The following is a 22753-nucleotide window of genomic DNA, read 5'->3' on the forward strand; positions in this document are numbered from 1 at the left end:
CTCCCTGGATGTGGTAGCTCCAGTTCGCTTTCTCCTCACTGCTAATATAAAGAGAGAAGGGACCCGGAAGAGGCAAAAGCAATGATCTATTGATGATCTTGCTACTCAAAAGAACAGAAACAGTGGAGAGAGAAGGAGAAAAACATGAAGGTGGATGTAGGAGTTCCCACTTACCCTGTAACTTTGGTTACCAAAGGGCAGTAGATATGCTTTTAGGCAGAATGAAGTTAAATCAATGCTTCTTTGTCCTTGATCTAAGTTAAATTTGTTCAGATTTCAGAGTCCAGATTGCAAAATGGGAAAACTTTTGTTCAGTTCATTGCATTTTAAAGGGATAAGGACTTTCCTGAGTCTATATCATCTTTATATAAGAAACTTAAATAGTCCTACTTCCCCTTCTCCACCTTTTCAACCCATGTATCTTTCTAAAGTGAATGAATTATTAACTATCACTGCTTAATTGCTTTTAGAGATGGACCCCTGCGCAGGTGGGAATGGATGTGCCCACATCTGTCAGAGTGAGAGTGGGATGGCCAGGTGTGCCTGCCACCCGGGGTACCAGCTGCTTGAAGACAAAAAGGCCTGTGGAGGTAGGAAGTTAAAGCTGATGGCTTAATTATGTAATTGTTTGAAATTTTGTGGTATTTCCATTTTGAATAGTCAGTACAGGTAGGAAGTTAGGTGTTTTCATTCTTACTGTAAAAAGAACATTTAAATTTTTATTTGATCATTTTGAAATGTATTTTTATAGTACTATAAAACTCAGGGAAATTCTTAGTTACATTTTTTTTTAATGGTCTGGTATAGTTTCAGAATTTATGCTCTTTGTTTTCTATTTCTCATTCTGCAGTGAATTCCATAATTAATATTTAAAACCTCCCATAACCACACAGGGAGTTTTTCATTATAGGATACAGAAAGTGGAGATAACCTTTGAAAAGGAAAATATGTACAAATAAGTGTTCTCAGAAGTTAAGAATAATTCAAATAAAAAAGAAACTCTTTAAATATAAGGTTACACATTTCCATCTCCTAGATATAGCAAAACAGGCATACTTCAATTCAGAGATGAAAGTGACAAATCATTCCAAGAACAGGACTGATAAATGAAGTCAGTCCTACAGGACAATCTTTGTTTTAATAAGTTTTGAGAAATCACAAATCTTTTCTTTTTTATCATGACATTTTCATGAAATGAGAAGTAGTTTATTTGGATCAATTATGAGAATACATAAATGTTCCTCACTTGGGGGACTGATAAACATTTTGAGAAATTGAAAGAGAATTAGACATGAAAATTGGTTTAATTTTTTTTCTTTAAACCAAAGCTAAAATAAAAATTTCAATGGATTATATTTTTCTATGAATTCTATTAACATACACAGAGCCTAGACATGCTTTTGTTTCCTGTTTCTAGAGTGCCTAATTTGTATACACTCAGCTATATCACTGGGTGGCACCAAAGATTTGACACTGTAGGATAAACACTGGAAAGGGTTGCACAGTCAGCAGTTCAAACCCACCAGCTGCTCTGAAAGAGAAATGTGAGGCTTTCTGCAAACATCCAATCATGATCAGAACATGGAATGTACAAAATGAATCAAGGAAAATTGAAAGTTGTCAAACATGAAATGGAACATATAAGATAGATATCCTAGGCATTAGTGAGCTGATACGGACTATTATTGGCCATTTTGAATCTGACAACCATAAGGTTTACTATGCCCAGAATAAGGAACTCTGTTAGCATAGTGATCTCAAGTTGGGCTGCTAACCTCAAGGCCAGCAGTTTGAAAGTCAGCCATTCCGTGAGAAAGATGAGGCTTTCTGCTCCTGTAAAGATTTATAGCCTCAGAAACCCTATTCAGGATCAGTGTGAGTCAGAATCATCTCCATGGCATGGCACACAACTACCATGTTAGAAATGCCAAATTGTAAACACATAGCATTGTATTCACTACTGGTGTGTACACTAGACTGCGAGCCACAGGTAGGCAGTTCAAACCCAAGAGCTGCTATACAGCATTGCTATGAGTCAGAACCTACCAATGGCACTTAACAACAATAATAACAATGCCAAATAGAGCATTACAAGATCTATCTTGAAGTACAATGCTGTCTGTGATGGAATAATATCCATACGCCTATAAGGAAGACGAAGGAGCTCTGGTAGCGTAGTGGTTACGAATCGGGCTGCGAACCTTAAGGTCAGCGGTTCGAAACTACCAGCCGCTCCACGGGAGAAAGATGAGGCTTTCTACTCCCGTAAGGATTTACACCCTCGGAAACCCTGTACAGGGTCGCTATGGGTCGGAACCGACTCGACGGCACTTAACAAACAAACAAAAAAATAAGGAAGACGAGTTAATAGGACTATTATTCAAGTTTACACACCAAACACTAAAGCCAGTGATGAGGAAATTGAAGAATTCTACCAACTTCTTCAGTCTGAAATTGAGCAAGCATGCAATCAAGATAAATTAATAATTGCTAGTGATTGGAATGCAAAAGTTAGAGACAAAAAAGATCCATTTGCCTTGGAAATATTGCCTTGATAATAGAAATTATACTGGCGATCTCATGATAGAATTTTGTGAAACCAATGATTTATTCATTGCAAATACCATTTTTCAACAACATAAAAGATGACTATATGTGTGGACCTCCCTAGAAGTATGATTTTTGTCACAGAAACCATAATTAAACAAAAATATCAAGATGGAAGCTATTCAGTGAAACCAGAGATGGAGGCAGAGACAATGACATGGAGAGATGGAGTGGCTGGGGACTCTAGACCCAGAGAGGGAAAGGGGCTCTGTGCTGACGACCAGAGGGGATAGGCTTGTAGGGTAGACCCTTTGGTTGTTTGATTATATATTACTGATTGCTTTGGTGTACATCCAAAAAAAGACTCAGAGGGAACAGAAGCAAATGCTGTTGAATGATAATGCATGGAAGGGATTATAGTCATTGCAATGAAATGAAACACAATAGCTGATGTTCTTCTGTGTAAACTATCACTCAATTCACAATAAAAACTAAAAAAAAAAAAAAAAGGAAGCTATTGTTTATTGTCATATTCTCCATCTAGGTCTTACACTTCTAAAGTCAGGTTTTCCATCTCTCTAATCATTCCCTCAAGGAGCTCTGGTAGCTCTGGTAGTGGTTACGAGTCAAGCTGCCAACCTCAAGGACAGCAGTTCAAAACTACCAGCTGTTCCACGGGAGAAAGATGAAGCTTTTTGCTCCCGTAAATATTTGTAGCGTTGGAAACCCTGTATAGGGTAGCTATGAGTCGGAACCAACTCCACGGCACATAACAACAACAACAACAACCATTCCCTGAAGAAAGCTGGGCTATTTGATTCATTTTATATAAATACAACAGTTTGGGCATACTTAAATTCTTTTCACTTTAATTTTTGTTAAGTTTTATGAACAAAATGAAGTTTGAAGGGATAGGATCAGAGCTGTAGGTTGAATGGAGTAAGTTTCCTAATGAAATTTTCCTAACACAACCATTGCTATCCTCAAAGTATGAGTATACACATTGTTGTGATGGGAAAAAAATTTCCTTGGCACAACTTTTCTGACCTTTTTCTCAAAAACAGTCTTCAATTATCTTGAAACTTTTTTCCTAATAAGCTCCTGTGATTATCCTATATTTTTAAAGAAAACATATTTACATTATTCCTTTGGAATACCAAAAAACAGTCTCCATAGCCTTCTGAGTTGACTCTGCCTTGAATATAATTAGCCCAGAAGATCCTCTCTAATGAGACTAAGACAAGTGTGTTATTGAGATAACTGGTCTGTAGCTATCCACCAATCACAGAGATATATTTAAACACATTTTGTTTAAATAAACCATGCATGTGTTAACGGGAACCCTAGTAGCAACACTTTTTGACTTAAACTTGTGTGTGTGTGTGTGTGTGTGTGTGTGTGTGTGTGTGTAGCTAAATAAATAACAGAGAGAGTGTATATATGTATATTCACACACTTACATACTATTGTTGTTGTTAAGTGCTGTTGAGTCAGTTCTGACTTATAGCGACCTTGTATAGGGTTTCTGAGGAGCAGCCGGTGGGTTTGAACTGCTGACCTTGTGGCTTGAAGTTCAGTGCTGATCCTATAGCACCACATCAGGGAGTTTTAAAAGTTCATGGAAAATGGAATTAAAAGATGCTGGATTTTTTCAATGAACTTTTTGAAGCTTCATCATATTGACATGTTGTGTCTCTTTCTCTCTCTCTATATATAGATATGTTATCGCTTTGTTAAGTGTTATCGAGTCCATTCCAATTCATAGTGACACTGTATAGGGTTTCCAAGGAATGGCTGGTGAATTTGAACTGCCTACCTTGCCGTTCAAACTGACCTTTCAGTCCAGTGCATTATCCCACAGCACCACACCAGGATACAAGGATTCTTTATATAGATATACGTTGTTGTTAAGTGCCATCAAGTCGGTTCTGACCCATAGCAACCCTATATAGGGTTTCTGAGGAGCAGCTGGTGAGCTTGAACTGCCAACCTTGTAGTTCACATGGCTCTGCAGTCTGACACATTAACCCACAGTGCCACACCAGGACTCCCACATATATACTTAGTTGTTGTTGTTAAGTGGCATCAAGTCGGTTCTGACTCATAGTAACCCTCTATAAGGTTTTTGAGGCTTTAAATCTTCATAGAAGCAGAAAGCCTTATCTTTCTCTTGATACACACACACACACACACACACATATATATTTTTTTTTCTCATTTGAATTTGAAATCTGATTGCCTAGAAAGTCTATCCCTAAACTTGTTACTTACTTAGGATTTTATAAACACATTAAAAGGAAGTGCTAATGGTAGGAAAGATGATAAAACCTACCCATTTTAAGAAAGTAGTCAAGATTACGTTGGCCACAACACTGAAGTCGTGTTGATTAGAAATGGATGTTGATGTAAGGTGAGAGAGAGGGTGCCAATGTTTAGATGGCACAGTCCTGTGATAGTCACACATACACCACAAATGAAACCACAAAACGTGTCTGTCTTGTCCTGTGGCTGCATTTACTGTTTATCATAAATCAGGGAGAATGTGATGTATATTCTTACAGACAAATTGCGGTTATGTCTACCTATATAACTAAGGGATCCAAAAACCAAACAACACAAACCCACTGCAGGTGAGTTTGTTCCTACTCCTCGAGATCCTATATAGGATTTCTGAAACTACAAATCTTTGTGGGAACATACAGCCTCATCTTTCTCCTGTGGATTTGAACCACTGACCAGGTCAAACCTAGCCCACAGGGCCACCAGGTTTCCTTATGTTGTGACTGAGTGCTGTCAAGTCGGTTCCAACTCATAGTAACCCTGTATAGCCCAGGATTGGCTGGTGGATTTGAACTTCTGACTTGCAGTTAGCAGTCCAGTGCTTATCCTACAGTGCCACATAAGGACTCTACCAGGCTTCCTTAAAGTAAGGATTATTTATTTTTCTGTTTTGTCTTCTCTTTTTCCCAACTAACAGATACTGGTAGGTTCTAATAGAAAAAGTGTTTGAGATTCCAAGACCAACACTGTAAATTTAATGTTATAAACAGTTAATTTATCTGCAAATGCCCCTTTGCAAACAAAGAAGTTGGAGACCATGCAAAACTCTACTGCTGCACTGACAATGTAACAGTAATGCCATGGTTCTTTTCCATCATTTTAAAAAGTGAAGTCTTAATTAGCACTCAAAAATATAGCTAATGTGTATCTCCTTTTGTAGATATAAATGAATGTGCTGAAGGGATTGCACACTGTGGCCATCGCTGTGTGAACACCATGGGATCATTCACTTGTGCCTGCCATCCTGGCTTTGAGCTGGGAGCTGATGGAAAACAATGTTACAGTAAGTGGTGACAATCACAGCCTAGCAAATGTATGGTGTGGCAGTTTGCAAGTATTAAACAAAAGCACATCACTGAATAGCTTCCAAAGCAAAAGCTCCTATGAATATTTGCCACCTGGTGGGTGAGAGAGGGCTTAGATGTCCAGCCATCTTGTTTTATAGATAGGGAAAAGAGGCCAAATTTAATAGAACATTATTTGCTTAATGTCCTGCAGTGTAAAAGGCGAGGGATATGTCTCAGTTCTTTTGGCTTGGGGTTTGTTAAGCCCCACTGCTTTTCTTCTAAAGAGTTGGCCTTCCTTTATCCTCTCTGCCATTCAACACTTATTGATCACAATAACCTCAATATAAAACTCAAGGAAAGGTAACTAACAGGAATGAAGGAACAATCAGTACACAAAGCAGTTATAGACTGTAACACATCTGCCACCTATTGTATGCACTAATGACTATCGTCTAGTAGTAGGTCCTTCTTTCTTTCCATTTCCATTCACGATGCAACTTTAAGCAACTCCATTCTACTTTGCATTCTCTTTCATTGATTCACCCACTACACATTTCCTTCAAATGTTATAAACCATGTTTCCTCAGATACTTCCTCACCAAGGCTCAGGGGTTTTCCAAAAGTTTATGCAAACATGGAATTAACAGCTAACAGTAAAACTATAAACTTTATTTCTCAATATAAGCTCCATCAGAGTCAAGATGCATTTGTCAGTGATGATGATGTCTATTGTGTTGACTATTGTTTCTGCTGCTAATTGTTGGTCCTTTTCATCATGGACAAGATTGTTTCCTCCCAAATAAATGTGAATGGTCTGCCACTGTGGGCTTCAAGTTCAACATCATCTTCTCTCCGTTAAAATGAGTTATCCATTTGTAAACTACATATTTCTTTGGAGCATTGCCCCCATAAAACTTTTCATAAGCATTAATGATTTCACCACTCTTCCATCCAACCTTAACCATCAATATGATGTTGTTTTTGTTTTAATTTTAGTAGAATTCATTTTACTCTGATAGGTGTTCTTTTCTGACTGATGCCTTATCTTTCTTAATGCCTCAAAGCAGACACTGTTCATACATTTACAACAAGTTAGTGTGAGTTTATTTTGGTGCAAACAATTGAAATCTAATACTGCTTTGTCATGTTTTTCACAATACACATTTCCATGAACTTTTTGAAGACCATCTCATACAGATTACTATGTCCCTTGATAATGGCTCTTATTTAAAAATACCTTGAGCAGTATCTCCTATATTTAAAACACCCTCACATAAGCCCCAGTCACACTCCCGCAATATATATATTAGCACTATTACCAATATCTTCGCTTTCTCACCTTGTGTTCTTTTATTAGCCCACAATTATCTGGTTTCTATCTCCACCCATCCACTGGTGACTCATGACCTCTATGCTGCCAGATTGATAACAACACCTCTAGCTCACCCCCTACATTCTTGTTAGAACACGTTCTTCTCTTCCATTTTACTAAACTTTCCTGAGTTTCCTCTCCAGCTCTGTCCCCTCTCTTTCAATAAGTACATCTTTATTTTAACCCTTTCCTTTAACTACATGTTAAAATGTCAAACTATCTACTCAACATCTCTGCTTGTGTGACTGATAGGCATTGCAAACTTAATAGGTCCAAAACATACCTACTGGTGTCTGGCCTGAATTCAAAGAAACCCTTCCCATTTCTTCACAACTTAGAAATGGCAACACTGTCAATTCAGTGCTGAAGCCTAAAATCCAGTAATACAGAATTAGAATTTGATTGAGGAAGGACTTGAATTGAGATGTTTTGTCTCCAAATATAGTATTATGTGTGTGTGTGTGTGTGTGTGTTGTATGGTTATTTATTACTCTTACTCAGGAAGAAGAATAAAGATAATTATCTGATTGCCTCATGAAGAGATATCCTTAGGGTTACTAAGTTCCTCATTGTCTTCCCTTCAGTAAAACTCTACATTTTTTTAATGGTTCATTTTCCAGTGTAGCCTTAAGATTTGTTGGTATATTTTTACTGCTTAAAGACAGTGAAAATAACCTGTGAGGTTTTGCTACAGTGATATTTGCCTTTTAAAGAGCAAACTAAATAAGATGGGAAAGAAGAATTAACTAATAATTAGGATACAGCTTCTTCTGAAGTCAGTCTTTCTCTAAATGCCCTGAGGAATCCTTTTAGGCATAGAGAAATGTGGACTTTTTTTTTTTTTTTCCTTTTTATTCTTATCAATAATTTAGCTTTTTAATGTGGCCAGAGGTTTAGTGAATGAGCACATTTGACAAATGTATGAAATAAAACCTCTTACAATCTGATTGGTGCATTCTTAGTTACTATGAAAAAGGGACTGTTAATGCTAATAAATTATAAAGTACAGGCTTTCTGTAGAATTTTCCTGGGAAACCAATTTGTCCTAGAATTGAATACATTTGGTAAAAGTATATTTTTACATTTGTCTCCCTTGTATGGATGTTTGGCAAAGATATTTTTGCAGTACTCATCAGACCTCTTTCTTGGTAAAAACAAAAACAAAAACAAAACTAGCACTTTTAGTTGTTTCAAAACCCTTTAGTTTTTAAGTTCCATCAAGTCAATTGTGACTCATAGCAACCCGGGATAGGCTTTTAAAACCTGGGATGGAATAAATCTTTTTATAGTATTATAATGTTTAACAATAAGTTGCTTATTTTTCATATAACATGTACATTTCAGAATGATACTTATTTTACATTCTTCTTAGGAAAGATCCTTTCATATAGATATAATTTCTTCCCAGAGGATCTCTAAAGACTTGATAGTGTTAGCTACTGAATCCTCATTGTGTGCTATAATTATCCATCACAATTGTGGGGTTAGAGACTGGAACAACTCTAGATATAGAATGAATAACTAAGACTTCCCCAAAACTACCAAGCAATGTGCAATATAATTGAACTTAAGTCCCACAAATATGTAATGCATATTTTATCTATAAAAGTAAATAATCATTATTTGCTATGAAAACTTAGAAATTTGCTAGTTTTTTTGAGTATGATAGTGAAAAGTTGTTTATCATCTGGATCAAAATCTCAATATTCTGATAGGCTTTCTTCTAATAGACTAGTGTAGGCTTCAGCATGCACTTGTTTTAGCCCCATGTATTTAGCAGTTCAAGCTCACCAGCTGTTCCTTGGAAACCCAACACAGAGTCACTGTGGTTTGGAACAGACACGGCAGCACTTAACAACAATAACAATTTTTTAATGGATATTTAAATATCACCTTTATATTTAAATTAACTTATCACCACCAATTATAGAATTGCAGTTATGCAATACACACACACACACATAAATAGCAAGAAAAGAAGGACCCTACACAAAATTGTTCAAATGGGCACCTTTGATGGTTTTCCTATAAAAATGTTATTACCGTCAGAACATTTATTACAGTTTGCAGCATCTTAACCCTGTTAAGACTGAATAATGTTTTGCTTTGATTTTGTGGGTAAAAAAACAGGCACTTTTAGTAATGGAAAACATTTTGAATAAAATAAAAAATAGATTATTTGAGGTGATAAGAATTTTGGTACAATTGGTGGAACACCCATGTTTCAACACATACGGGTTGGTGGCATGAGGCTCGCTTCTTCAGATTCACTCAGTTACACAGTTCCCACCAGATGGCAGCATGCACTAAAACTGGAATAAACCCCAAACCCAAGGCCATCAAGTCCATTCCAATTTGTAGGGATTCTACAGGACAGAGTAAATGTGCCCTGTAGAGTTTACAAGAATGTAAATCTTACCAGGAGTAGAATGTCTTATTTTTTTATGCAGAGCAGCAGGTAGATTTGAACTGCTGGCCTCATGGTTAGCAACCTAGTGCTTAACCCTCTATGCCACTAGGGGTCCTTGACGAAACTACAGAAGCAGAAAATGTAAGTAGGTACTATATGCTTCATGAGCCTGAAAGGGTTGTATATGACTTAATCCAGAAGTTGACATTCTAGCACTATTAGGGGACAGGCATGACATATGAACATGTAAAGCAGGCCAAGGTCAGAAAAATAAAATCGTGAGGACTACAATGAACCGGAGAGGTAGCCCTAAAGAGCACATCCTATACTCAGCTCTAGTTGACTATGGACTAGAAGAAACATTATGGTAGTATGGTTGGATTCGTTGATTCATTTAACAAGTGTTTTTCTGAAACATTTACCATGAGCTGGCACTGCTGTAAAAATTGAATACAATGGAGAAGAAGACAGCAGCAATATAAAATCAGGTAATCAACAAAGAAATATATACTATCCTGTCATATTGTTATTCTTATTAAACACCACTGAGTCAGTTCCAACTCACAGCAACCCTGTATAGGGTTTCTAATACCACTCATCTGTCAGTTTGTGGTATTATGGTGTCTTGTATGTTGCTGTGATTCTGGAACTTGCTCTCCAGCATAGAGATGCTAAAGCAAATGGAAGAAATTAGGAGGTAAAAGAGTTGACCAGAAAATTTCAAAGGGCAGCTCCAGAAGACAAAGGCAAGTATTATAAAGAAATGTGTCAAAACCTGAGTTAGCAAACCAAAAGGGAAAAACACGCTCAGCATTTCTCAAACTGAAAGAACTGTAGAACAAAATTCAAGCATTGAATTGTAACATTGCAGAATTCTATGGGCAAAATTCAAAAATGGGTGTGAAAGTACACTGACAGGGAACTAGAGGTTCAAGCCAGATTCAGATGAGGACGTGGAATAAGTGATATCAGATGAATCCTGACTAAAAACAGAGAATACCAGAAAGATATTTACCAGTGCTTTATTGACTACGCAAAGGCTTTCAATTTTTTGGATCATGACAAGTTATGGACAACATTTTGGAGAATGAGTATTCCAGAACACTTCATTGAATTCATTAGAAACCTATACATAGGCTTAGAGGCAGTCATATGAACAAAACAAGAGGACACTGAGTGGTATGAAATTAGGAAAGATGTGTGCCAGGGTTGTATTCTTACACCATACTTATTCAATCTGTACATTGATCTAGTAATTTGATCATCTTAATTGTATGAAGAACAATGTGGCATCAGGATTGGAGGAAGACTCATTAACAATCTGTAGAATGAAGATGCAGAAGACAACATACTTACTGATGGAGACCAAAGACCACAGCCTTTAGTGTAGGTTGTACCTCAATGTAAAGAAAACAAGTTCTTATCACAGAACTAATAAATAATATCAAGATAAATAGAGAAAATGTTTAAGTTGGCCAAGACTTCATTTTGCTTCGATCAACCATCATAGAAGCAGCAGTCAAGAAATCAAACGACGTATTTCATTAGACAAATTTACTGCACAAAACCTCTTTAAAATGTTCAAGGGCAAAGATGTCAGTTTAAGGATGAAAGTGAGCCTGACCCAACGCATGTTCTTGTTAGTAACCTCATATGCATGTGAAATTTGGACAACGAATAAGGAAGAATTGATTCATTTGAGTTATGGTGATGGAGGAGAATATTAAAAGTACCATGGACTACCAGAAGCACAAATGAATCTGCATTGGAGGAAATTCAACCAGAATGCTCCTTTTAAGTCAGGATGGGCAGATGTCATCCCTCATACTTTGGACATATTATCAGGCAGTACCAGTCCCTGGAGAAGAACATCATGCTTGGTAAAGTGGAGGGTCAGCAAAAACTAAGAAGACCCCCCAATGAGATGGGTTGGCACAGTGGCACCAGCAAAGGGCTCAAGCGTAGCAAAGATTGTAAGATTGGCACAGGACCAGGAAATATTTCGTTCTGTTGTGTATAAGGTCTCTATGAGTCGGTACTGACTTGACGACACTTAACAACAACAGTAGGTTTTCCAACTAGCAACTGATGTGTTTAAACTGTTGAACGTGTGGCTCCAAGTCCATTGCTGATCCTACAGTGCCACACACCTGTCATATAGTGATTAAAAAATCTAAGCAATGAGAGCAGTAAGATGTAAGACACTAAGGTATGTACGTGAGGCAGTTAATAAGCCAGTGTGCTTTGGAAAAAAATCAGTGAGGGAGGAGACAGGCAATGAAGTCAGATGGTAGGCAGGGAGAGGCAGGAGCCAAATTATATTGGACCATGTCAGCCATGGCAATGATTTGCATTTTATTTTATAAATTTATTTTATTTTGTAAATGAAAGGATGGCCTTGGGTGGTTTTAAATAGGAGAAAAACTATATGATTTCCATTTAAAAAAATAACTGTGGCTGCTCTGTTGAGAATGGATGGAGTAAAAGTAAGATTAGAACCATCCAAGTGAGATATGGCTAATGAGAATGACTTTTACTGAAATATGGAATCCCAGGGGAAGACGTCAGGTTTGGGGGTAGGACAGAAGATGTGTTTGGAAATCACAAGTTCTATTTTGGCTGTGTGAAGTTTGAGGTGTCAAGTAAAGATCGCAAGTAGGCAGATATATAGAAAAGTTGGGAAGTTTGCAGAGAGGATTTGGAGTGAATAGCTCATCAGCATGCATGCAGATGGTAGGCTGTAAGCCAAGAGTGGGAATGGGATGAGCTATGTAGTAAGGTAGCTACAGGAGTGAGCAGAAAACTGGCACTGGGTACTTCAGCATTTAGCAACTAGAATAAGACAGAGAAGGAGGAAAGAAGACTGCAAAGAAGTGTATAGTAAGGATTGAAGAAAACCTAGAGAATATGATTTCCTGGAAGGCAAATGAATAGAAGATTGAGGTGGGAGTCACTGATGGTGTCAAGTACTGCTGAGAATCAAATAATGTGGCAATAACTAGAGAATGGCATGCCATCTAGAGAGGGCTATTTTTCCTTTCAATTTTATTTTTTAAATGAATTGATAGTAAAATGGAAATTTTGTTGTTAGATCAGTTTTAACCTATGTATTTATATATTGATTAATTTAGCAACCATTCTAATTGATATTCAAACAGTTCTAACACCAGAAAGCTCCCTTTGCTATACTCTAGTTGTCACCTATACATTCACTATTAACCTTAGGCACATGCTGAGTGGTTCTGTGTCACTGGAATCTTGTTATTTTGAAAGAAATTCATATAAATGGAATTATACAGTATGTAGTTGTTCATTGACCATAATACCTCTGAAGCGCTTTCAAGTTCCAAGTTATTGATTACATCACTGATTCGGTTTTTTAATGAAAGAATTCCACTCTACATTCCCTGGGTGATACAAACACTAAAGCACTCAGCTACTAGCCAAATGATTTGGTGATTCAAATCTACTAAGTGACAGTTGAAGGGAAAAAAGGCCTTGGAGATATGCTGACCAAAGATCATAGCTACTGAAAACCTCATGGAGTACAGTTCTAATGTGAACCACATGGTACAGATGAGCATTAGAATTAACTTAACAGCAACTGGCTTTTTGTGTTTGCTTTTAAAAAAATTATTATTATGCTACTATGTGGATGAACTCATCTGTCAGTACATAATACTCTGGTGGCTTCTGTGTTGTGATGCTGGAAGTTAAGACACTGGTATTTTAAATACTAGCAGGGTCACACACAGTGGACAATTTTTAGCTGAACTTTCAGACTAAGACAGACTAGGAAGAAGAAGAGGCAGACTACTTCTAAAAGGTTAGCTACTGAGAACCTTATAAATAGCAGTGGCACAGTATTAGATATAGTGCCAGATGATGTTCCTCTGGGGACAAATGGGAAAGAGCTGCCTCCTCAAAGTAGAGTTGACCTGAATGACATGGATAAAGCAAAGCATACGGGACCTACATCTGCTATTGGAGCAAAACTGAACATGACAAGAAATAGTTGTAAGCATCCATTAACTGGAAAATAGAATACATTTATTTTAAATGCAGAAAAATTATAAGTTGTGAAAAATGAAATGGAACACATGAAGATTGATATCCTAGACAGTGAGCTGTGACAGAAAGGTACTGACCATTTTGAATCAGACAATCATATAGGGTACTAAGCCAGAAATGATACATTGAAGACAAATGGCATCACTTTCATCTTCAAAAAGAACATTTCAACATCTAACTTGGAGGACAATGCTGTCCGTCATAGGATAATACCCATATATATACAAGGAAGACTCATTAATACCACAATTATTCAAATTTACCCACCAATTACTAAAGCCAGTGGAGATGAAACTGACCAATTTCTTCAGTTAGAAATTGATCAAACATGCCGTCAAGATGCATTGATAATCGCTGGCAATTGAAACGTTAAAGTTGGAAACAAAGAGCAAAGAGCAATAGTTGGAAAATATGGTTTTGGTGATAGAAACAGTGCTGGTGATAGAAACAATGCATGATAGAATTTCACAAGACCAATGATTTATTCATTGCAAATACCTTTTTGAGAAACATATCAGTGATTAGATTTTTATTGTTGTTGTTAAATGTTGTCCAGTTCCTACTCATGGTGATCCTGTATAGTGTTTCTGAGGAGCAACTGATGGGCTTGAGCAGCCTACTTGGCAGTGATCAATTCAGTGCTTATTCTATAGTGCCACCCCAGGACCTCAAATGGTGACTGAACATAGATGGAATACACAAATGATGGAGAAAATCAGTATTATCAGCCAAAACAAGGACAGGTACCGACTATATAACAGGCTATCTATTATTCACATATAAGTTCAGGATTTAGGTGAAGAATATTAAAACAAGTCCAAAAGACCTAAAGCATGACCTTGAATATATCCCACCTGTATTTAGAGACAATCTCAAGAAAATATTTGATGCATTAGACACTAATGACCAAAGACCAGAGGAGTTGTGGATAATATCAAGAACATCACGCATGAGGTAAGCAAGAGATCATTAAAAAGACAGGAAAGAAAGAAAAAGACAAAATGGATATCAGAAGAAACTCTGAAACTTACTGTTGAATGTACAGAAACTAAAACAATCACAAGAAATGGTGATGTAAGAGAGCTGAAGAGAAAATTTATAATGGCGGTTCGAGAAGACAAGGTAACATGTTATAATGAAATGTGCAAAGACCTTGAGTTAGAAGACCAGTTGGTAAGAACATGCTCAACATTTCTCAAGCTGAAAGAAGTTTAAAAACAAAAAAGATTTTCAAGCCTTGACTTGCTATATTGAAGTTTGTTGTACTGTGGTAACTTATGGGTTACTGTGATGTTGGAAGCTGTATCACTGGTACTTTAAAGACCAGCAGGGTCACCCATGGTGGACAGGTTTCAGCTGAGCTTCCAGACTGAAAGACAGACTAGGAAGAAGGAAAAGTGACTACTTCTGAATGTTTAGGCACTGATAACCTTATGGATAGCAGTGAAACAGTGTCAGATAGCATCAGAATACAGAACATTGAAACATTATGAATATCACCAGAGTATTGTCAGATATAGCGCTGGAAGATGAGCTTGTCACATTGGAACACACTTGTTTTGATTGCTGATATTTATCTTCTCCATTGTCTGTTTCCACAGATGTAGTCAATTTGACTCCTGTGTATACCGTCTAGTGAGATCCATGTGAATAGTCACCTCCTATGTTGCTGAAAATGGTATTTGCAATGTATAAGTTGTTGGTCTTGCAAAATTCTCTCATACATTCTCCAGTATCCTTTCTATCACCAAGGCCATATTTTCCAACTACTGATCCTTCCTGTTTATGTGAAACGTCCACATTCCAGTCACAGTAATTATCAATTTATCTTGATTGCATGTTTGATCGATTTCAAACTGAAGAAATTGGTAGAATTCTTCAATTTCATCACCACTACTAGCTTTAGTGGTTATAGGAGCTCTGGTAGTATAGTGGTTACGAATTGGGCCGCTAACCTCAAGGTCAACAGTTTGAAACTACCAACAGTTCCATGGAAGAAAGATGAGGCAGTCTGCTCCCATAAAGATTTACAGCCTCGGAAACCCTATGTAAGGTCACTATGAGTCAGAAACCAACTCCACCGTGCTTAACAACAGCTTTAGTGGTTGGTGCATAGATTTGAATAATAGTGACATTAGCTGGGCTTTGTAGTAGGGTATAGATATGATCCTATTACAGACAGCATTATATTTCAAGATAGATCTTTAAAAAAAAAAAGCAAAAATTTTTTATTGTGAATTGAGTGAAGGTTTACAGAACAGAACAGTCTCTCATTGATCAAATTATACACCTTGTGTCATTACAATGATTGCAATCAACTCCATGTAACATCAGTTACCAGTATTTACCTTTATTCATATTATTTTTCCCTCCTCCTCCCTGCCCTACCCATAACCATCTTAGACTGTTTCATTTAGCAAGAAAATATTTTGTTACCTTTTTACAACAGTTGTTGTTGTTAAGTACCGTGGAGTCGGTTCCAACTTATAGTGACCCTGCACAGGGTTTCTGAGGCTGTAAATCTTTACAGGAGCAGAAAGCCTCATCTTTCTCCTGCGAAACAGTTGGTAGTTTCAAACTGCCAAACTTGAGGTTAGCAGCCTGATTCATAACCACTATGCTACCAGAGCTCCTTTTTACAACAGTAGCCTAATGCAATATTTGTCTTTTTGTGGTTGATTCATTCAACAATTCATCCGATTGTTGTTTTGATTTGGCTAATGATTGTGAGCATTTCTTCGTGTTTGTTGGCTGCCTGAATGGCTTCTTTGGTGACATGTTTGTTCATGTCACCTGCCAATTTTTAAATTGGATCATTTAGCTTCTTATTACTGAGGCATTGAAGTGATCTGCAAATTTTGGGGGGTAGTCCTTTGTCTATTGAAGAACATTTTTTAAATGTCAAACAGTTTTTCCAGTCTGTGGGTCCTCTTTACTCTTCTGATGAACTCCTTTGACGCACATAAGAGTGTAATTTTTAAGAAGTCCCAGTCATCTATTTTGACTCCTGTTTGTGAGTTTTAAGTTATGTGTGATAGTGTATTTATACCATTCACCAGAGCTCCTCATTTTTTCTCTATTTTTTCATTGATGATCTGTATAGTTCTAGGCTTTACATTCAGGTCTTTAATCCACATTGAGTTCATTTTTGTATATGGTGTGAGATATGGGTCTTGTTTCATTTTTTCTGCAAATGGATTTCCAGTTTTGCCAGCATTGTTTCTTGAAGAGACTCTCTCCTCCATTTGGTGCATGTTGGCTGTTTGTTGAAGATCAACTGACCATAGGTGGATAGCTTTACTTCTGAATTTTTGCATCAATGTTCATGAGGGATATTAGTCTACTTTTCTTTCTTAGTGATGGCTTTGTCTGGTTTCGGTATCAGAGTTATGCTTGCTTCTGTCCATTTATCTGTTCTATTGAGCTATATGAAATGTGTTCAAGTACCAAGCTGTTTTGACTACTGGGACTGGGTAGTAGGTTTGAGACTGGGAATTGAGAGGCCTCCTACTTTGTTCTTCTTTTTTAATAGTGCTTTGTTTATTCAGGGTCTCTCTTCTTTCCATATAAAGTTAATGAAAAGTTTTTCTATCTATTTAAACAATGATGGAATCTGAACTGGGATAGCATTATATCTAGAGATTGCTTTGGTTATCATTGACATTTTCACAATATTAAGCCTTTCTATCCATGTTGTTGTTTTTAAGTGCCGTTGAGTTGATTCTGACCCATAGCGACCCTGTATAGGATTTTCCAAGGAGTGACTGGTGACCTTGAACCACTGACCTTACAATTCAAATGACTTTGCAGTCTAGAGCACTAACCCACAGCGCCACACCAGGACTCCTTCCTATTCATGAGAAGGATATATTCCCCCATTTCTGCAGGTCCTTGTTGGTTTCTTGTATTAGTGTTTTATAATTCTCTTTGTGTAGGTTTTAAGTTTCTGTGGTTAGGTTTATTCCCAAGTATTTAATCCTTTGGATGACTATTGTAAATGGTATTGTTTTTCTGATTTCCTTTTCGGAGCTCATTTTATTAGTGTAAGGGAATCTATTTGATTTTTGTATGTTAATCTTATACTCTGCCCTTACTGAATCTATCAATGAGTTCCAATAATTTTCTTGTGGAGTCTTCAGAATTTTCAAATTATAGGATCATATTATCTGCAAATAGAGTTTATCTTCTTCTTTGCTAATTTGGATGTCCTTCAGGTCCCTTTCTTGTTTTATAGCTCTGGCTAAAACTTACAACATAATAGTGAATAGGAGTGGTGATAAAGGACATCCTTACCTAGTTCCTGTTTGCAAGAGTATATATACAAACCCAAGGTCTGTATACAAAGGTATATATACACAAAACCAAGGTATATACACAAAGGTTTTGTATTATATCTTTTGTATGTGTACCTTGGTTTTGTATATATACCCGTTTGAACTGCACGGTACTTACCAGCTACTCCTCGGCAACCCTATACAGACTCGCTATGGGTTGGAACCGACTTGATGGCACTTAACAACAACAAAGGTATATATACAAAAACAGTTATATATACCCTGTTTTCAAGGGTATATATAAAAAACCAACAGCCAATATCATTCTCAACTTCAGTTTCTCACCATTGAGAGTGTGATACTGGCTGTTGGTTTTGTATATATACCCTCAACTCTGTTAAGGAATTTCCCTTCTATGCTTATTTTGTTTAGTGTTTTTATCAGGAAAGAGTGTTGGATGTTGTCAAATGTCTTTTCTGCATCAATTGATATGATCATGTAAGTTTTTTCTTTGTTTTATTTATGTGGGGGATTACATTGTTTGTTTTTCTAATGTAGAATCATCCCTGCATCACTGATATGAATACCACTTGGTTATGATGTATTATTTTTTGATATATTGTTGAATTCTATTTGCTAGGATTTTGTTGAGAATTTTTGCATCAATGTTCATGAGGGATATTAGGCTATACTTTTCTTTCTTAGTGATGGCTTTGTCTGGTTTCAGTATCAGAGTTATGCTTGCTTCGGTAAATGAATTTGGGAGTTTTTCATCCTTTTATCTATTATGGAATAATTTGAGTAGAATTGGTGTCAGCTCTTCTCTGAATGTTTGGTAGAATTCACCAGTGAAGTCATCTGGGCCTGGACTTCTTCTACTTGGGATTCTTTTAAAAACTTGATCAATTTCTTCTCTGATTTTAGGCCTAGTCAAGTTTTCTACTTCATCCTGTGCTGGTTGAAGTGGGTCCTGTGTTTCTAGAAATGTGCCACTTCTTTCAGATTTTCAAATTTGTTGTGATACAATTCTTCATAGTATTGTCATTATCCTTTTTATTTTCATGGTTTCTGTCATGATGTCACCATATCACTTCTCTTTTGTTAGATTTTCCAATGCTTTATCAATTTTATTAATCCTTTAATAAAAGGATTACTTCTTTAATTAAACCAACTTCTTGTCTTGTTGATTCTTTTTATTTTCTATTCCGCTTATCTCTGCTCTAACTTTTATATTTGTTTTCTTCTGGTGGCAGTTGGCTTACTTGGCTACTTTTTATCTAATTGTTAGAGATATTTGGTTAAGGTGTTGATTTTGGTCCTCTCTTATTTTTGTATGTGTGCATTTACTGCCCTCAGAGCACTTCTTTTGCTGTGTCCCATTGATATTAGTAATTTGTGTTTTTGTTCTCATTTGACTCAAGGAATTTTTAATATTTCATTTTTCATTTGATTTATTACCCAGTAGCAGTGGAGAATTTCTGGTGTGGCACTGTGGAACAGCTCTGGACTGTGAACCACAAGGTTGGAAGTTCAAACCTACCATCTGCTCCTTGGAAACCCTATACAGGGTTGCTATGAGTAGGAACTGACTCGACAGCACTTAACAACAACAACAACACTTAACAATATGCCAGGGTTGACAAATTGGTTTTCAAAGTAATGGTATGCTTCTGAAATAATTAACTCTCATTTGCATTCAAACAGCTGAACACACCAACATGGCACTAGTTACATATATGATCAACAAATTCATACATTTTGTTTTCAGTTTAGTTCCAGAGCTATTTTAAACAGTATTTTCAGGCTGTAGGATAAACACTAGACCACAAGGTCTGTTAGAACTGCAAGGTCAGCAGTTTAAATCCATCAGTGACTCCTCAGAAACTCTATGCAGGATTGCTATGAGTCAGAACTGATGCCTTTTCTGCATCAATTGATATGATCATGTAAGTTTTTCCTTTATTTTATTTATGTGGTGGATTACATTGGCACTAAACAACAACAATGATAACGTCTAAAGAGGACTGATAATAGTATATGAGTATTATTAGTTTGAGAACAGAAAAATCAGTTGAAAAGCAACCTATTTATTTTATAATCATTGATTTACTACACATCTTTTTTGTATCCTGAAGTGACCAGTGTCTTTTGGGGTGTTTAGAAGTCATTGATGAAATCCTCATGATCTTCCTGCATCACATAGTCAATATAACATTATTGATATGCTTATTAATATTTTGATATTTATAGATATTTCCATTTTTATTTCTATATTGATAGAGTGATTATATCTGCCCAATTAAGTCTGTCATTCTCCCAATAGAGAGTGTACACATTGTTGACATATATTCAGGCTTCTTTATTGTTGTGTTAATAACCCTTTTTTGCTTGTTTTGGAAAGGGATTGAATTGGAAATTGTCAATAGCTGTGAAAATAACAATGGTGGTTGTTCCCATCACTGTGAAAATGCAGCTGGTGGACCCAGTTGTTCCTGTCACCATGGACACCAACTTGATTCAGATGAGAAAACATGCATAGGTAATGTATGGTACTGGTAACATAGGCAGGTAACTCTGGATTCATCTAGCTCTCAACAACGACTCAAATACTTAGTACTATAAGGCAAGCCACATCTCTCAAACTGCATGCAGAATGGATTGAATATGTATCTAGCTACTAGATAAATATAAAACAATGATGACTTGGTAGAAGATACCATTACATTTATATATTTACCTTGAAATTAAAGGAGATATAAAACATTTTAACAATATATGTAGAGTTAGTTTATTTATTTCAGGGAACTATTCCAAGGGCTACCTAATCAGAACTTATTTTTGTAATACAATTGCTGTCATGCATCTCACTTTTATCTACTTCCACAGAAATTAAATCATAAGCTGTCTTGGGTCACAAGAGATCCATTTCTAACTGTATCTTTAAGAATTTGTTGGTCAGTCAGACTATACTTATTTAGACTTACTTTGTTGTTTTTGTTGTTGTTATTGTTAAGTAGCTTCTGACTCATAGCAGCCCTGTACACGGTTTTTGAGGAGCTGTGACCTGGACTTACTTTAGTGCAAGAAAAAGCTCAAAGTCTTTTCCTTGATTTAAAAGCTGTAAGTGTAGCAAGTGAAGGTGATTGCGAAGAAGAATTTTTTGCAAGTAGGTGTTGGCTCAGTCATTTCAAAGTGAGGGCAAATTTACATAACATTAAACAGGGCTTCAAAGATGGTGGCACCCCACTCCAAGATGAAGGCCAACCAGGCTGCTTTGAATGTGTGTGGCTTTCCACAGTCCTGCCAATAGTCCCATATCAGGCCTCTGAAAAGTCTCAAAATGCCTATTCTGACTCTCTCATAGTGGCCTTTCAACCCATATTTTTTCCTGTTCTGATTACCATGACAAATCACCTAAATTGTGAAAATTCTAGTCTGTTCTTGTTTTGCTTTGTCAGCAATGATAGGACAGATTTGAAGCTCTGAATTAAAGAGTAAGTTGGAGTTATCTGTAAATAGGACATTTATAACCTAGGGACTGCCTGTGTGCATTGGTTTTCAATGGGGCAATGATTTGGATTCATGTTCCACTTTGCAATGGGAGGTGGTATATTTTAAAAGAAAACTTTTTAAAATACCATTCTTTTGAAATCACATCTCAAACCCATTTTTTAGTGGATAACTTTTCTAGCATATTATCAGAAGTTATATCATTTGGGACAATGAGAGGAATAAATTTGGACCCTAACCTTTTTCATCATGAAATGTTTAATGTGAAGCTTCTGAGAAAAAAAGAATATCCACTATAAAAGTTGAATGTGATCATTGAACTATATTACTGTGATTCTGCTTCTGAGAGCACTTTCAAGCCTCAAAAGCAGTGGTTTGCCATAATTCTGAGATCATTGTACCATATTTGGTTATTTTCCTAGATGAATTTTTGTTTCTCCTATCTTAAAATTTAGAATATGGGTACAAAAAAGTCTTCTGTGGGTTTCACAATAATTGATATAGTTACACATAATTTGAAGTATCAGGAAACAAGAGATCATTGTCAATGGTCTAAGTGTTTGGATGTGTGTTTTTGCAATATGAAGACAGGGTAAACATCAAGGAATTTTGTCATATTTTGATTTCAGACATAATTCAAATCAAAAGGATGTCACTGCTTGTATTTCCTGATCCAACATTGCTTTATATATTACTTTCAGAATCTGTAATATTTAACTTATTGAAACAAATTGTTTTTCCATGCTTCTTTTTATATACTAAAAAGCATGTTTGTATTTTTCCTACTTTGATAACTTTTCAATCTGTAAAAGAAATTAAAGACCTTTCTTTCCCTTCCTCTCTCTCTCATTCCCTCACTCATTTCCTTCCTACCTTCTGTCCTCCCATTCTTCCTCCCTTTGGTTCTGTTTGTCTGTCTGTCTGTCTGTCTTCCTCTTTTAAATTTTAGGTAAGGAGAACTGGAATTTTGTGAAATCTTTACTTTACAATTTATAATTAGATGTCTTTCCATATTCTTCCAAGAGTAAAATTCAGTATAGTCTTATTTACAGCTAGAAAAATAGTAGCATCTGCAGGAATCAAAATGTAAAGAATTGCATATTTATGAGATCTCACCAGTCAACATGACAATGTTAGCTTGTTTATACCTAAAGTTTACTTTATTTTTCAACAAAAAAAATGCCATTTGTTTCTAAAAAGCAAACACTCACTATGGCAAATA

The 22753-nt window shown here is 36.4% G+C and overlaps 1 protein-coding gene across 1 annotated transcript in view; it reads left to right on the forward strand.

Annotated features, from left to right (window-relative positions):
* Positions 1 to 472: 472 nt before the first annotated feature.
* Positions 473 to 22753, forward strand: part of LOC102833889 (multiple epidermal growth factor-like domains protein 6-like) — a 117420-nt gene continuing 95139 nt past the window's right edge. Inside the window, exons 1-3 of the mRNA XM_006861856.1 lie at positions 473 to 590; positions 5768 to 5890; positions 20423 to 20560. Coding sequence (XP_006861918.1) covers positions 473 to 590; positions 5768 to 5890; positions 20423 to 20560 — 379 coding nt within the window. The remainder of the gene's footprint in view (positions 591 to 5767; positions 5891 to 20422; positions 20561 to 22753) is intronic.

This window comes from Chrysochloris asiatica, unplaced genomic scaffold (genome assembly GCF_000296735.1).
Source record: "Chrysochloris asiatica unplaced genomic scaffold, ChrAsi1.0 scaffold00043, whole genome shotgun sequence".
In the NCBI taxonomy this organism is placed as follows: Eukaryota; Metazoa; Chordata; class Mammalia; order Afrosoricida; family Chrysochloridae; genus Chrysochloris; species Chrysochloris asiatica.